At 29.1% G+C, this 18,611-nt stretch overlaps 1 protein-coding gene and 1 long non-coding RNA gene across 2 annotated transcripts in view; one reads left to right on the top strand and one right to left on the bottom strand.

The window, feature by feature from the left end:
* Positions 1-18,611, bottom strand: part of LOC142330021 (uncharacterized) — a 73,636-nt gene that overhangs the window by 49,709 nt on the left and 5,316 nt on the right. The gene's annotated exons all lie outside the window — the stretch shown is intronic.
* LOC142330364 (aminopeptidase N-like) lies at positions 886-18,419 on the top strand. Its single transcript, XM_075375591.1, has 4 exons — positions 886-940; positions 7,272-7,393; positions 15,506-15,792; positions 18,198-18,419. Exons 1-4 carry the CDS (start codon positions 886-888, stop codon positions 18,355-18,357), a joined length of 624 nt encoding a protein of 207 aa, XP_075231706.1. The 3' UTR covers positions 18,358-18,419.

Below are 18,611 nucleotides of genomic sequence, written 5' to 3'. Positions count from 1 at the left end.
AGACTAAATCCTAAAAATTTCACATCTGAAAAAAGATTAAAGAATTTGTTTAAACAGAAACAAGGACTATTCCAATAGATTCAGTTTTACATCCTTAAAAAAATAAATAAATATAATTTTCCTAGGCTAAAAGGAAGACAAATCATAGCATGATGCTTGACAGTTGTTCCAATATTATTCAGTTTTACATCATGAACTGATAAATATTATCAGGAAGTTCTTCAGTCATTCTCATGATACCACAAAAGTCAAAGACTACCAAACCAGTGTAAACTGCCAACACACATTATGGAATTGGAAATCCCATGACTTTTTGCCAATTCCTTGCTACTAGTCCAGAACTCTTTAACTCGCATACAATTCAATTGTTTGCCAAGCAACTTACTCTCTAAAATTGGCCCCAGCAGTATTTGAAAATTTAAGTGATTGAAAAATGACATTTAACAGCCAAGAAACATTATGAAAGATGCAACATCTGAAAACCATTCCACCACAAGATTTATTTTCAATAAGAAAATTGTTTATCTAAATTTAAATCGTTATATATTAAGAATACTTAGAGAAAATAAGCTAGAACAAAGTATGAAGTATTTTTCTTTTATTAGCCCATGAAATCAACAGATATACTTTTCGACAGATTTTTTTACTAAATGTATACACAAATACCTACTTACAGTATTGTCATTTTAAAAAAAGAAAGTATTCTTAGAACGAGATTTAACACTTCATAAAATCAATAAAAATACATATAGATCTTATTTTACCTACAAAGAGTACAATAATGATGAAAAAATGAACACTAAAATATTGCATAAAAGATGATCATAATTTTTTGAGGAAAAGTCTGGGGTTTGAAGGTTATTGGTGTAGGAAGATGGCTCAATAATGGGCGTACCTTTAATTAGCATTATATCAGAAACATTTTTACAATATATGGAAGGTGTGATAAGTATTATAGTTACTAATTTACGAATACAAATTATATAAAATATTAAATTAATATATGTTGATGAAATTATGATAATATACAATAAAAAAAATTGTTTTGAACATGATATAATACTTAGCAGGTTAATTACTACACCCAAAACAGCAATACTACACTGCTATAACCCTAGCCCTATAGCAGGGAGAAGGAAAAGATTTATAATCAGAATTTGAGCATATGCGATTTTCATTGGATCATCACGTTTTGACATTTAAGGAAACCAAAAAAACTGGATGGAAATGATGGCATCTATGTGTATGCATTCGGTGTTTCACACTTTATATCACCAGAACTACTCAACCGATTTTAACCAAAATTGGTCAGGTTACTAATATAAATAGGGTATTGATGTCATTAAATTTTCAGCTTAAAGGTCAGGGTGGTGAGACCATTGAGAAAGGTCACCCTCAGTATCCCGAGATTTTGCATAATAAAGGTCTTAGTTTTCATAGGCAAATTTGTTAACAATTAAAAAAAAAATCGCAAAATAAAAACTTTTGCAAAGTCGTATCACATACACAAAAGAGTACGACAAACATCCACCTCTCCCAAAGATGGATTCTGTAACTACCTAATCAGAAAAAACGCTGATAAAAATTTACACAACAAATGTTCACTCATCAGTATGTCAGGTTACATATAACATACACCTCTTATAGAATATTTATGTTACAATCTAATCAGAAAAGTTAAACCGATATAATTTTAACAACCGATATTAATTTGTGACGACTAGTTAACTACTAGACCAGCCCATTCGGCTAATATTTATTTCTTAATATACATGTCCTCCTCTATGAATCATGAGACCTTGCCGTTGGTGAGGGGGCTTGAGTGCTCAGGGATACAGAGTAGCTGGACCGAAGGTGCAACCATATCGGAGAGGTATCTGTTGAGAGCCAGACTAAGGAATGATTCCTGAAAGAGGGCAGCAGCTCTTTCAGTAGTTGTTAGGGGCGTGAGTCAGGACGACTTAAACGGCCGTATCAACATCACTCAGTCCTCTGAGTACTGCGCAGCTGAAAGCAATGGAAAACTACAGCTGCTTTTTTTCCAAGAAAATGTGGCTCTCTGCATTTTCACATAGCAATAATGGAGGCGCCTTCCTTGGTAAAATATTCCGGAGGTAAAATAGTCCCCCGTTCGGATCTCCGGGTGGGGACTACTAAGGAAGGGGTCACCAGAAAATTAAAAAATAACATTCTACGAGTCGGAGCGTGGAATGTTAGAAGCTTGAAAAGGGTTGGTAGGCTAGAAAATTTAAAAAGGGAAATGGGTAGGACAAATGTGGATATAGTAGGAATTAGTGAGGTTCGGTGGGAAGAGGAAGGCGACTTTTGGTCAGGTGATTATAGAGTAATTAACTCAGCGTCAAATAATGGGCAGGCAGGAGTAGGTTTCGTGATGAACAAGAAGATAGGGAGGAGAGTGGAGTATTTCAAAACGCATAGCGATAGAATCATTGTAATAAGGATAAAATCAAAACCTAAACCGACAACGATTGTTAACGTCTATATGCCTACAAGCGCCCATGATGATGATGAGGTAGAGTGTGTATACGAAGAGATTGATGAAGCAATTAAACACGTAAAAGGAAATGAAAATTTAAGAATAGTTGGAGATTGGAATGCAAGCATTGGAAAAGGCAAGGAAGGAAATATAGTGGGTGAATACGGGCTGGGCAAAAGGAATGAAAGAGGGGACCGACTTATAGAATTTTGCACAAAGTATAATTTAGTAATTGCCAACACCCAATTTAAAAATCATAATAGAAGAATATACACTTGGAAAAAGCCAGGCGATACTGGAAGGTATCAGATAGATTATATCATGGTTAAGCAAAGATTTAGAAATCAACTCGTTGACTGCAAAACTTACCCTGGAGCAGACATTGATAGCGACCATAATTTGGTGATAATGAAATGTAGATTGGGGTTTAAAAACCTGAAGAAAAGGTGTCAGATGAATCGGTGGAATTTAGAGAAGCTTGAGGAAGAGGAGGTAAAGAAGATTTTTGAGGAGGACATCGCAAGAGATCTGAGTAAAACAGATAAGGTAGAAAATGTAGAAGAAGAATGGGAGAATGTTAAAAAGGAAATTCTTAAATCAGCAGAAGCAAACTTAGGCGGAATAAAGAGAACCGGTAGAAAACCTTGGGTTTCAGACGATATATTGCAGCTGATGGATGAACGTAGAAAATATAAGAATGCTAGTGATGAAGAAAGTAAAAGGAACTATCAGAAATTAAGAAATGCTATAAACAGGAAGTGCAAACTGGTGAAAGAAGAGTGGATTAAAGAAAAGTGTTCAGAAGTGGAAAGAGAAATGAACATTGGTAAAATAGACGGAGCATACAGGAAAGTTAAGGAAAATTTTGGGGTACATAAATTAAAACCTAATAATGTGTTAAACAAAGATGGTACACCAATATATAATACGAAAGGTAAAGTCGATAGATGGGTGGAATATATTGAAGAGTTATACGGAGGAAACGAATTAGAAAATGGTGTTATAGAGGAAGAAGAGGAAGTTGAGGAGGATGAAATGGGAGAAACAATACTGAGATCTGAATTTAAGAGAGCATTAAAAGATTTAAATGGCAGAAAGGCTCCTGGAATAGACGGAATACCTGTAGAATTACTGCGCAGTGCAGGTGAGGAAGCGATTGATAGATTATACAAACTGATGTGTAATATTTATGAAAATGGGGAATTTCCATCAGACTTCAAAAAAAGTGTTATAGTTATGATAACAAAGAAAGCAGGGGCAGATAAATGTAAAGAATACAGAACAATTAGTTTAACTAGTCATGCATCAAAAATCTTAACTAGAATTTTATACAGAAGAATTGAGAGGAGAGTGGAAGAAGTGTTAGGAGAAGACCAATTTGGTTTCAGGAAAAGTATAGGGACAAGGGAAGCAATTTTAGGCCTCAGATTAATAGTAGAAGGAAGATTAAAGAAAAACAAACCAACATACTTGGCGTTTATAGACCTAGAAAAGGCTTTCGATAACGTAGACTGGAATAAAATGTTCAGCATTTTCAAAAAATTAGGGTTCAAATACAGAGATAGAAGAACAATTGCTAACATGTACAGGAACCAAACAGCAACAATAACAATTGAAGAACATAAGAAAGAAGCCCTAATAAGAAAGGGAGTCCGACAAGGATGTTCCCTATCTCCGTTACTTTTTAATCTTTACATGGAACTAGCAGTTAATGATGTTAAAGAACAATTTAGATTCAGAGTAACAGTACAAGGTGAAAAGATAAAGATGCTACGATTTGCTGATGATATAGTAATTCTAGCCGAGAGTAAAAAGGATTTAGAAGAAACAATGAACGGCATAGATGAAGTCCTACGCAAGAACTATCGCATGAAAATAAACAAGAACAAAACAAAAGTAATGAAATGTAGTAGAAATAACAAAGATGGACCGCTGAATGTGAAAATAGTAGGAGAAAAGATTATGGAGGTAGAAGAATTTTGTTATTTGGGAAGTAAAATTACTAAAGATGGACGAAGCAGGAGCGATATAAAATGCCGAATAGCACAAGCTAAACGAGCCTTCAGTAAGAAATATAATTTGTTTACATCAAAAATTAATTTAAATGTCAGGAAAAAATTTTTGAAAGTGTATGTTTGGAGTGTCGCTTTATATGGAAGTGAAACTTGGACAATCGGAATATCTGAGAAGAAAAGATTAGAAGCTTTTGAAATGTGGTGCTATAGGAGAATGTTAAAAATCAGATGGGTGGATAAAGTGACAAATGAAGAGGTATTGCGGCAAATAGATGAAGAAAGAAGCATTTGGAAAAATATAGTTAAAAGAAGAGACAGACTTATAGGCCACATACTAAGGCATCCTGGAATAGTCGCTTTAATATTGGAAGGACAGGTAGAAGGGAAAAATTGTGTAGGCAGGCCACGTTTGGAGTATGTAAAACAAATTGTTGGGGATGTAGGATGTAGAGGGTATACTGAAATGAAACGACTAGCACTAGATAGGGAATCTTGGAGAGCTGCATCACACCAGTCAAATGACTGAAGACAAAAAAAAAAAAAAATATACATGTAAAAAATTATAAAATTGCTGTAAAACAAACATTAAATAATTATATAAAATAATTAAAAACAAATCAGATTACAATATATATATTGTATATATTCAAAAAAAAAGCATATATATTTATGTTTTTTTTTGAAAGTTCAAATAATTCATTATCATATTGATTACTGAGTTAATACAGTTTAATACTAAATGTATATAACTAAATATAAATATTACAGCATTCCAGTACTGGACAGCAGAATTTATATAATCAACTAAATAAATATCAAAATTAAAAAAAAAAAAACAATTTTAACAAATTAACAAAATTATAAATAAATATATTTAATGTAAATTATTAAAAAAGTGAAAAATCCACCTTACCAGCAAATTAAATATGGATAAGATGGAATTTCACCTTTTTAATAATTTATTAAATATATCAGCGGTAACCACGTTTGAAAAATTGATATTTAATGTCAATTATAACGATAATAAATAAATTATAGAATTTAATAACTGAAGATGTGGGATATGTGGAAATTAATTCTTGGAATTAATATGATAAGTTTAACTTATCTGTTTACTTATCTATTTATGTTCTGGTTGTTTATATTTCATTATTAAATATACATTAATATATAATATTTATGTGTTTATATAATATTAACCACAATAAAGCACGAGTTTTTTATAATATAACAGAATATGGAAAGCAAAATTGTAAAAAAACAAGTCATATATAGGTAGAATGACTAAAGATATTAATGAAAAAAACAGTATTTTCAGTAACTTGTACAAGCATAAAAATTTAATAAAAAAAATCTAATAATATAGAGATAATAATAAATATGTCAAGTACTGATAACATATGAAAATTAAAAATAAGGTACAGTAAAGTTAAATCTCATAAGAAAATATGCGTAATAAAAACTCAACACAGATATAATTAATTAACAAGCAAAGTCTGAACTTGGTGGTTGCATTTGGAATTGCAACAACACCATAATAACTCATTTTATATTGTGGTAAATATACCTCTGTTTTTAAAAATGTTCCAAGGTTTGTTTTTAATCTAATATATATAATTTTATACCTTTTGATGAAGCAGACATCTGTGGAAAAAAGCTTATGTGAAGAAAAGACATGAGATAAACAGTAAGTGATTGATTATTAGTTATATATAATATACACACACACACACACACACACACAGAGACAGAGACAGAGACAGACAGAGACAGACAGACAGACAGACAGACAGACAGACAGACAGACAGACAGACATGCATACACTGTAATCACTTTTAAATGTTAACAGTTACAAATAAATAAGCATAAAGATTGTACCTACTTATTTACCTTATTCACCTAAAGGAGTGATTTTAATGAATCGGCCTATCTTTCAAGAGAATTGAATTATAAATTTCATGTATAAAATAAAATTGCAAAATAGCCATCTCCAACTCCAGCTATGGTCAAAGAAAGATATCTTATTTAAAATGAAAAGACTTCTACTGGCTAATTTTCAATTTTTATTTTGTTTATATGTGTAATTGACAAATAATTCATTTTTATTGAAGACAAAGCAATAATTTTGACAGTGTACTAACTAGTAAGTGTTCTTACTTCTTGTTTGCCTGAATCTGATGAATAATATTTTATGGGGTTTGATGAAATAGATTTAGTGATATTATAAAGCATAAGTACTGTTAAAATACATTTTAACCAAATTATTCATATCTTATCTCCTATTGTTTTGTTAAGGTAAACAAATAGTGCGTGGTGTTCAAAGATAAAAAAAATAACTGTATGAATAAAGTTTATATCTGGCACATTTATATTTACCAGTTTTTATAAATATTTTAACTTAGCTGGTAATAAGGTTTTATTTAATTATTTTTGTATATTCAGTGTATATTCATAATTTATAACTACAGTTGGACTTTTTAATACATCATAAAAACTACTCAATAATTATTCCAATTTTTATCTTGGTTATAACAAAATTAATTAGACTGAGGAACAAAATTAAACTTTTATTTGGCACAAGGAAAAAATATATGATCCTAATAGAAATTTTCATGCTGAATGCAAATGTGTAAATAGATTTTCTCCATCACCCACTACTGTTTTGTGATAAGCAGGTAAATTTTGAAAAAACTATTCAACTTTCAAATGAGGTACTTGTTTTCTTTTTGTGTTTGACATCTAGAACATCTTTCTTTAGTATCCAGCAATAATCTGTTAGCTTTTTTGCACTTCATTGTTACTGCCAGACTGAGATTTACTGGTGGAATTATTCCACCATGCTTGCCACTTACATCACAGATCTTCCAGAAAGGAATCAAGGTGAGAATTAAAGATACAGATTTTCAGGGATATATTACAACCCATATGTTTTAATGAATGTAACAATTCACCCACAATGTTAGAATAGTTGAGAGATTTATGATTTCCTAACAAGTTTTACACAACACTTTTAAATGACCTCCACACTGGACTTTTCAACTTGTCTTCTTGCTGTAACAGTTCTTCAAATAATCCATCTCCAATCAAAGTTCTTATTTAGGACCCACAAAAATTCCTTCCTTGATTTTAGTGTCACTAACGCAAGGAGAGTTTTCTTTTAAATGTGTAACTCAGTACCATTTTTATCCATCATCTGTGACTTATCAATGACTTTGATAAGTCCTAATTTTATATGGAGTAGAAGTAGAAGAATCATTTGCAAGTTAACTAGCAGGAAATCAATTTCGTTTTCTGTCTAGACGTAAGTGCTTCACACTTTGACCATTTCTTCCTGATATAATGATTTGTTATCTTCCTGCTGTCCTGTACACACTAAAAGAAACAAAATTTAGAGTAGCCAAGCTACAAACTCATTAATAATGCAACAACTTTTAAACCATAACATATAATCCAATGGTAGCTGTACAGAATTTTTTTTAATGGGATTTTTTATTACCATATGTTTCTTCATCTTAGTTGCGTACTAATGACACAGAAGGAAATTGTTACTATTGTGAAAAGGCTTAAACTAGTTTTTGAAAAATCAATGAATAGCCTCTATTCTATAGAGTTAGGTGAAAGACATCTATGACAACACAAATATTGCTACAGTATACTAAACTATTTGATTCAGAATATAAACCTTGAAACTCTTCCTGAGAATTATGAAAGAAACACACTTTAGTATCAGTATGGAGAAGATTCCAGCCTTTCAGCCCAAATCCCGAAAGCTTAGCTTGTTTCTTTGACAAGTTCAAATCCCGAACAAAGTTATTTAATTCACTTTAAATTATCAGTTCAAAGGAAGAGGATTCTGTTTCTAAAGTAGGATCATCTTGCTCCTCATGTTGAACTTCAGTGGTTTTTTTCATATTCAGACTCATCTTCTGAACTCTTCACTCAAACTTTAAAGTTAGGTATGTTGGAGGATGGGTACAGGTAACTCCATGCCATAAGGCAATGGCCTCATACCAGACTGTTAATTTGGATACTATGTGTATGGATTAACAACTTATTCCTTTTATCTTTATAATACAGAAATAACAATCTGACTAATGGTCTTCTGATTTCACGGAGGTCGAACAACACATGTGAGGAGCTGAGCTCTGAATTGCAACTTTACAGCCAAAATAAAGGTTATTACATTTTTTAACTAGTGAAGTCAAACTTTGTCATGTTCTTTAAGCAACAGGTCCCTACACACTTAACAGAAGTTATTTGGATCATTTACGCACTTCCTTGGCATATTTATTCATTACTACAATAGACTTGACATAGTAACTATAGTCACAAAAAAGAATAAAACCACAGTATGTACATATACAGCAAACATTTAAACAATATTGATGTGTTAATTGGTAGTTACTTTATATGGATTAGAATACTAGATTGTGGATACTGGTGTTCTTCTGTGGTTGAGTTTCAATTAACTACACATTTTAGGAATGGTTAACCTGAGACTGTATAAGACTACACTTCATTTACAGTCATACATATCATGCTCACTCATTCTCTGAAATAATACCTATGATGGTTCTGGAGGCTAACAAAAAAAAAAAGAGGTGTGTTAATTGTATGACAGATGACTGCTCTGTGCTGACATGTCAGAACCTAAGTAAATAAATCACAATGCATGTACAGCCAAGCTTCTTAATACTATGTTTGTACCCCACCCGCTGTTAGAAATCATTATAAACAAATTATACCTAAAAAGTATGTAATTCCATAGAAGCAATATTTCATAACTTTTTATATAAGGTCTGTAAATAAAGTAATGAGACTGGTTCAGAAAAACTTTTTATTATAATCCAATTATAAATGGACTCTATCACATTCGAAATAGTTTCCTTGCGAAGCTATGTAACATTTCAAACGGTTTTTCACTCTTCATAACAACTCAGAAAATGGAATATCCTTCAGATGGTCAGTTACATATTTTTTTTTTTTTTTTATGTTTTCTAGTATTCCAAAATGGTGTCCTTTGAGGTATTTATTTAAAGTCAGAAACAGGAAAAAGTCACAGGGACCCAAATCAGGTGAATAAGGTAGTTGAGGAACTACAAAAATGTTTTTCTTTGCCAAAAACTCATTAATTGAGAGTACAGTGTGACAAGGTGCATTGTCATGATGCAGCATCCAGTTGTCTTTGATGGCTGGTCTCACACAGGCAACTCTACTTCTCAGTCTTTCAAGAATTTCTCAGTAAACATATTGACTTATAATCTGTCCTGTTGGCAAAAACTCCTTATGGACAATGACATTACTATGTAAGAAACAAATTTGCATGGTTTTGATTTTTGATTTGCTCATTTTTGCTTTTTTGGGACGTGGTGAGTTTGAAGTGTGCTACTCCTTGCTCTGGTGTTTTGTTTGTGGGTTGTACTCAAATATCCAAGATTCATCACCAGTAGTAACGCTTTTTAGAAAACCAGGATCAGTTTTAATTCACCCTAGAAGATCACGGCACACCTCCACCCTGTTGTTTTTCTGTTCAACACTGATGTTTTTTGGGACCAATTTTGCACAAAATTTTTTCATGTCCAATTTGTTTGTTAAAATTTGATGGATTGTGGTACAGTTCAAATTCAATTGTTCTGCAATCATTCTGACAGTTAATTGCTGGTCACACCGTATCAAGTCTCTAATTCGCTCAACATTGTCGTCACTTTTTGAAATTAACAGTCTTCCAGAGCATGGATTGTTTGCAACTGATTCCTGGCTTTAAACCACCTTTTCAGTTAAAGCAACTGAAAATGCTCTAAACCACTCAAAAACTTTGGCTCATAACAGAGCATCTTCTCCATACACGCTTTTAAATTTTGAAAAATTTTCAGTAGCATTCTCACAGAGTTTAACACAAAACTTGGTTGCACAACGTTGCTCATAATTAATATCATTCATTTTTGTAACTCACAACAAAAACTTGTTTCACTAAAGTTTGTTTATGTCTCATGTAGCAACAATAGACTTAAACTATTAATACTAACATAAATCAGCTGTTTATATAAAATAAATCATAATCTAGCAATCAAATTAAAATAAAAGGACTATGCAAAATTTAATTTGATGAAGTTTAACAAAAACTATTGCTGAAGTAACACAGTGCATGCAGAAGGGCTGCCAAAGTGTTTTATTTTTTTTACACTCAGTTGTTTGTTATCAATTCTGTTCACTATTAGTAATTTAGTAATTGATAAAACATGGAAGTTGTTATCAATTACTAAGTTGTTATCCCGTCAGCTTTATGATACATGGTGTGATTTATTTTTTTGCAAGTAAAAGGAACAGTGCAATAATATCCATAAAAAAATCATATTACATGTATAGTAATAATGTTGTTATTACAGTTACAAGTTGTACTTTTTTAACTAACAATCCGAATCCTGGTCAGGCATGGCATTTTCACACACTTCTTGTCATTTATCTCATCCTCTAAAGCAATGTCTAACGGTTGTCCTGGAGGTGAAAAAAAAACTAACAAGCCAAAAAAAAATATCAACTAGGTATTATTGAAGCAAATATTATGGCTGTAATATTTTGGGAATCTAAGAGAATTTTTATGTTATTCATGAAACCTGGGATTCCAGTAGCCAGTAGTCCGTCAATTATTCTGAAATGAAACATTGAACAAACTTTCAAACAGATATATAAAAGAATATGAAGATATAATTAAGGATGTATCATGTATTAATTATGTTAGATTAAAAGATTTGGTAAAACTGAAAAGTAAAGAGAATAGTATCAAATCAATAAGTAACTAAGAAAAAAACCAAAGATCATTTTTTTGGTAATTTTGCTTAGATTTTAACTTTTTCATTTTAAAGGTCTAAAAAGAAAAAAAAGCTACACAAAGAAGTATAAGTTTTTCTCATTAACCAGGGATTCACAGGGCTAAGTTGATAACCCTTCCAGTGACTGGTGAATCAGCTGATTGATTGATTGTTAATTAAACATAATACTGTTTAATCTTTCTACTTAATGTAGAAAAGCACAGCTTTTTCCCGTAGTTAGATCTCATTAAAAATTATTATAAAAATGTTGATAAAATAAATTTGCAAAAAAAATTAATTGTAATTTAAATAATGAATAACAGAATAAAGTTGTGTATTTTGTAATTTAAACTAAAGTTGTGTTTTTTTTGTTTTAGTAACATATGCTCTGAAATGCTCACTTCTGTGTTTGAAGATTTATTTTTAAACAACTAGATGTTAATAGTTTTTATTTATTATAAGTAATGAAAATTCTAAAAAAAGTCATTTAAAGTTGTGAATAATTTCTAATTAATTTTGTTTTCTTTGGTTCTGGTTTACAGATATATATTATCAGTTTTTATAAAATTCAAAATGTTCTTAAAACAGTCAATAGTGTCCAACTTAACTTTTATAATTTTGTTTTATATTGATATAACTAAGCAGCTAGACTCTTATCGCCTTCCTGAGACCATAAAACCAAAGCATTATCATCTTAAAATTTTAACTCACCTGGAGGAAGGGAATTATTCTTTTGAAGGCAATGTATTAATTAAGGTATTAATAAAAATTCTTCTTTGTAATTTTTTTATCAGCAGCTTAATTTTATTTCATAAATAACTAAAAAACAGATGGATAATCAGATTAATTGGTTTATTTTTTTAGAAATAGAATTAAAATCTCTTTTCAAATTTGTTAACAGTGAAAATTGTGAAATAATAGATTATGAAGATTATAAATAGTAAAATTGTTAAATTATTTGAAACCGTATTCAAAATTAAAACAAAAATGAAATGAAAATTGAATACTGATCCTAAAAAATCTAAAAACTGATCAATCAATTAAATCCATTGATAGTGTACTTAACAAAACGAAGTAAATATACTACTACATACAAAGTAATCTTTCTGAAAAATTGAAAAGAAAATAAGAAAAGTTCTTCTTTTTTCAAATCGAAAGAGTAACAAAGAACGTAGTTAAAATTTTTGAAACATTACTTTTAATAAATACTGTAAGCTTAATTTTTATAATAGATTTCTGTTTAAATTCATTCTGAGAATTTATAAAATACTGAATTAAACCAAAAACTTACCCACCTATTTGCAGAAAATAAATTACACCGCTCAACACTTGTATGATATTACCAAATTCTCAGGAAAGAAGGTAATACTCTAAAAACGTTAACTCTAAAAACAACAAATACTAAAGATAATACGCAAATTAACAAAACAACAGACAGTGTCAAGCACAATAACCTAGGCATATACATAATTAAATAGCAGTGATTGCAGTAAAAACTACATTGAATAGAATAACTGGACTCGCATTCACCCAACAAGTACAAAACACAAACAGGTATTATACTTAACAAAAGAGTTAAATTTTATATATCACTTCATAAAAACAGGAGACACATACAAAGAGTTTTAAAAGTTTTACAATAGAAAATCAATAATTTAAAAATTTTACAAAAGAGAATAAAACTAAGGTTTCAACACACTGAATAACATGAAATCAATGAGCATAAGAAATTTGACAAAAATAACATATTAAATGAACAAAAACAACAGAACTTGAAAAAATTATTTGAATATATACTTAAGGAGTTTTTCCTAATATTTTTTGGGATCATGATGTTTAATATTTGTACTGCTCTAAATCACATTTTTTCATTGAAGATGTTGATGATAAATGATAATTATTGCTAAAAAGCATTAGAAAATGTTCAATAAATTTAAAATTGATCAGTTTATTAATTAATAATAAATAAATTATTAATTGTTTTATAATTTTTAATGTACTGTTTTTAAAAAAATCAGCTTTGAATTTTTTAATTTTTAATACTTGATTTCTGGAGATTAAAGGGAAAATATGATGTGGACACCAGATGACTTCCTTGTACGCCTAATAAATTACATATACACATTTTTTTGCTGCAAATGATTCTCCAATTTTTTAATAAAGTGGACAGTTACATAATTGCTAAAATATTAGTTTTTATTAATATCAAATATTTATACAATTATTAATTAAACAATCTTACACAAAAAATTAGGATAGAGAAAAAGTTCCGAGTTACTGATTAACAAAAGTTTCAGATTTCTGGTGTGTCGTAAAAATAAAAGTTCACTAAACTATCCTGTTTAGTGAACTCCTGTATACTGGTTAGAATTGTTAATGTTGACCTTACAATGTAAAATATTCAGTTTTTATTATTGCATTATTTGGTAAATAATCAAAAATGAAAAAGAAACAATCGTAGAGGAAAAAGAAAGATACTATGAAGAAATATATCTCAAAAAAAACAAGAAGATGAATATGAAGAGGAAGAAAATGTTAAGAACAAGAGAAGAATAAAAAAATTAAGAGAAGATGATAAATATAAAGAGGAAGAAAATCTTAAAACCAAAGAAAGAATAAAAAGATTAGGAGAGATGGTAAATATAAAGAGGAAGAAAACGTTAAGACCAAGGAAAAAATAAAAAATTAAGAGAGTATGATATATGTAAAGAAAGAAAAAATTTGAAAACTACAGAATGTGTACACAAATATACAAGGAAAATTATATCAAACCAAAGAGTGATTAAAGGGTTGGCAACAAAAAACAAATAAACAAAATTATGATCAACTCCAATCTAGAGAGAATATTGTCCGACAATATCAGAAGAGTAATGAACAATAAGATAAGAATTTTTTGCAATTTAGTAAAGATCGGGCATGTGTATATGTTAATCTTGTTAGGATCTATTTTCAGTCACTGTGTAGTTTAACTTTGTAGATAAAATTAAACAGAAATTTGAGAATAATTAAATAAAATTAAACTAGAAAATCCAAAAATAATACGATTCTAAATAGTAATTTTCAATTAATATTAAATAATCAGATGTTTCCCCAAATCTATTACATTTACACATGTAACAATGCCTATTAAATTACATACAACATTTTTAAAAGTACATAAAATTTTATTTCACTAATAACTTTTTTCTTATTTTATTTTTTTTTTTATTGTTATTGAATAATTATTTATTGTAATTTTTTTTACAATCACAGGTTAATAATTATTAATAAATCAATATATTTAAATTAAAAATAAAGTTAAAAAAATAAATTTAAGAAAAGTCAAAAAGAAGGGAATGAAGTCTAATTCGAACTGATGTGCCTTCCCTTGTAAGATCCAAATTCATTAATTAACATTTTATTTAGCTATAACTCTGGAACCAATGAAAATAAGTACTACTTATGATATATCTTTGAAAAGCTCTCAATGAGGGCTTATTACTACAGTTAAGAAAAAGTTCAAAATCCAAATTGTTTTGGATTTTGAGCCCTTCTGGCTCAGTCGATTGCAATCATAAGGGGAGGTGCACAAATAGATGTTACAACAGTCCTAAATCCAAAATTTCAACATCCTGTGGCTAATCGTTTTTGAGTTATGCGACACATTACATACATAATACATTACGTTCGTACAGACGTCTCATTGAAACTAATCAAAATGGATTCAGGGATGGTCAAAATGGATATTTGCATGAAATCTGAAAACCGAAATTTTTTGTGATCCCAATACTTCCTTTACTTCGTAAAAGGAAGTAAAGATTAAGAAAATACAAATTTAATAGTAAGAGATGTTCATATTTAGTTTTTAAATTGCAAATAATAAAATAGAAATGTTTTAAGTCATAGAAGAACCTTAACTTTTATCAAACAAGTGAGATTGTTGATAATTCTGTAAATTTAAAAGTAAACTTCTTCAAAAGAAAATACTGATAAGTATTGGTTGAACTGGTTATACAAAATTAATAACGTTTTTCTTGGCTTTGGTTGTTTTAGTTTTTTAATAAAGAATTCCTGTGATGCAAATGGCTAAAGATTAAAAACAATTGTATAAAATATTCAAAGAAAGGATTCTTTTTAATATTTTCAATTTAGAAGTAAAAATTGTGTTAAAAGTAAAATATGTTACTTATTTTTTCTGTTTCAGGTAATTATTACTGAAAATACAAATGAAATAAAATTAAATGCCAAAAATTTAAAAATAGCTAGTTCAGGTGTATGGGTTAAAAATATAACTGATAAAAGTCAAGAAATATTAACTATACTAAATGTAACATTAATTCCTTTTAATGATTTTCTTATAATTAAATTACAAGAAGTCCTTATTACTGGTCAAAAATATTTAATAAATATACCATTTTCTGCTGCTCTTAGAGAAAGTCTTAAGGGTTATTATCGATCCAGTTATGTAGATAGAGACACAGATAGACTTAAGTAAGTATTTTCTTAATAAATATTAAATTTAACAAAAAAAAAAAAAAAAAATGCGTACTTAGTTACATGGAATGTCAAAGGTGAAAGTTATAATAAATTTAGATAATGGGTAAGAGTTTAAACTTTATAAACTGATGGTTCTGCAACTCCTGGAAAATCTTGGGGAATAACAATTTCATCCACGTTAAAATTAATGTTTTTAAAAATTTGAGAGTTGCATAAATAATTAAGATTTTTTATATTAGGAAAAAAATATATGTACATATGTATATGTGGGTATGTAGAAAAAATGGAAGTCTGAAGAAGAATTCTTTCATGAACTGTTAAAATAAACCACTATCAACCTTTTTCAATGTGAAAATAAGTTATAAAGTTCTTATTTTATTCTAGCCGAGAGTAAAAAGGATTTAGAAGAAACAATGAATGGCATAGATGAAGTCCTACGCAAGAACTATCGCATGAAAATAAACAAGAACAAAACAAAAGTAATGAAATGTAGTAGAAATAACAAAGATGGACCAATGAATGTGAAAATAGGAGGAGAAAAGATTATGTAGGTAGAAGAATTTTGTTATTTGGGAAGTAGAATTACTAAAGATGGACGAAGCAGGAGCGATATAAAATGCTGAATAGCACAAGCTAAATGAGCCTTCAGTAAGAAATATAATTTGTTTACATCAAAAATTAATTTAAATGTCAGGAAAAGATTTTTGAAAGTGTATGTTTGGAGTGTCACTTTATATGGAAGTGAAACTTGGACGATCGGAGTATCTGAGAAGAAAAGATTAGAAGCTTTTGAAATGCGGTGCTATAGGAGAATGTTAAAAATCAGATGGGTATTTAAAGTGACAAATGAAGGTATTGCGGCAAATAGATGAAGAAAGAAGCATTTGGAAAAATATAGTTAAAAGAAGAGACAGACTTATAGGCCACATACTAAGGCATCCTGGAATAGTCGCTTTAATATTGGAAGGACAGGTAGAAGGGAAAAATTGTATAGGCAGGCTACGTTTGGAATATGTAAAACAAATTGTTAGGGATGTAGGATGTATTCAGTATATAGTATACTGAAATGAAACGACTAGCACTAGATAGGGAATCTTGGAGAGCTGCATCAAACCAGTCAAATGACTGAAGACAAAAAAAAAAAAAAAAAATTATTGTATTACTGTGCAGTTATTTTAAATTTTAAGTTAAGAAACATTTCTTTGCATATTTAATATTCCTAAGAAGTAAAAAGTTAAACCAAAAATATTTTAACAATGTAGACTACATAAAAAATAAAAAATTTAGAACACTTCTGACATTTCAGCTACTAGTTTTTGCGCAGCCTCTCAATATGTCAGAATTCTGGATGATTTGCAGAAAGAGAGTCATCATCATTTACAAAGTAATCTGGATAAAAAAATATTTATCTTAGCAGCATTTTTTAGCTATATTGTTGAGAAGATGGTAAAGAGTTGTTTTCTGGATCTATCTCCTTTTACAATACAACTTTAATAAACAAATTTACTCAGTCCTGTAGAATTCTATATAATGTATTTTATGAATTTTTCTACTATAATTTAAATACTCTTTTATTCTGATGAATTTTAATGGTTAAAATATACATAGAATAAAATGATTTCAAGCATATATTTAAAAAAAAAAAGATAAAACTAGCTATATTTTCATGGAATAACAAATATCAAAGACTGAACGTAGCGATAAAGTAATTGAACATGATCTATGCCATATGGGGATGAATATTTCAAAAGTTACCTAAGAAAACATTATGTCTAATTGAAAAATTTATAATTTTAAAGATATATTGATGAATTATTTAATATAAGAAGTGTCCATTCCTTGGACAGAATTTAAGGTTTACAGTAATTTGATGTTTTCATTTATAAATTGCAGTATTCATTTTGTAATGATATTCTTAAATTTTATTACTTAGTCTACAGTGATTTTGATTAATTTATATTCATTCACATTGTTAAAATAATTTTCATAATAATTGTTGTTTTTATTGATTTGTGGTTTATATATATATACTGAAATTAATCTTTTTTAAGATTCATATTATTCTTCAGTATTGTTAAATTATGTGAAATAAACCACCTAGTACAGAATAATGAGAATAATGAGATACTTAGTACTTAGAAGTACTTACTTTTGTAGGATCCCGCAACCTCAATCATGATTTAAATAATTCCATTATTGCATAATTATTTATTTTGCATTATTTTAATTAAGTATGAAAATACTTTCATGAAAAATTAAGGTAAGATATGTTTTACCTCAATATTCCGTACTAGGTGGTTTATATAGTTTAAATATACATATTACTTACAAGTTGACAAGAAACTAATCCCCCAACATTCTATATAATAAAACTATTAAAAACAATTTTTTTATTTCAGATGGCTTGCCATTACACAGTTTCAGTCAATTTTTGCTAGAGAAGCATTTCCTTGTTTTGATGAACCTTCAATGAAAGCAACTTTTACAATTAGTCTTGGCCATAAGAAACGTCTGAAAGCAATCAGCAATATGCCATTAGTTAAAACAACTCCAATGTAAGTATTTTATATAGCATAAGAAATTATTTGTAAAAAAATTGTTTTTATGGAACTGTGTAATAATGATGAAATATTCAGAAGCCGTTGCATTAATTTACCCTTTTATTGCATGTAATATTACGTACGATATAAAAGAAATTTACTATGTAAAATTTTATTTATTTTTTAATAATTGACTTAATCAATATTAAGGTTGTGGTTAACAAAAAAGATTCTTGTGCAACACAAACAACAAAGAAAGAAAGTTGAAATCAT

This window comes from Lycorma delicatula, chromosome 9 (genome assembly GCF_047948215.1).
Source record: "Lycorma delicatula isolate Av1 chromosome 9, ASM4794821v1, whole genome shotgun sequence".
In the NCBI taxonomy this organism is placed as follows: Eukaryota; Metazoa; Arthropoda; class Insecta; order Hemiptera; family Fulgoridae; genus Lycorma; species Lycorma delicatula.
This window is presented reverse-complemented; position numbering and strand designations above follow the sequence as displayed.

Excerpts from the sequence above, each read along its gene's own strand:
- LOC142330364 (XM_075375591.1), top strand. The coding sequence starts at position 886 with ATGGGCGTACCTTTAATTAGCATTATATCAGAAACATTTTTACAATAT. Across the intron at positions 7,394-15,505 it reads TCTTCCAGAAAGGAATCAAG|GTAATTATTACTGAAAATAC; the intron begins GTGAGAATTAAA and ends TTTCTGTTTCAG. Across the intron at positions 15,793-18,197 it reads AGAGACACAGATAGACTTAA|ATGGCTTGCCATTACACAGT; the intron begins GTAAGTATTTTC and ends TTTTTATTTCAG.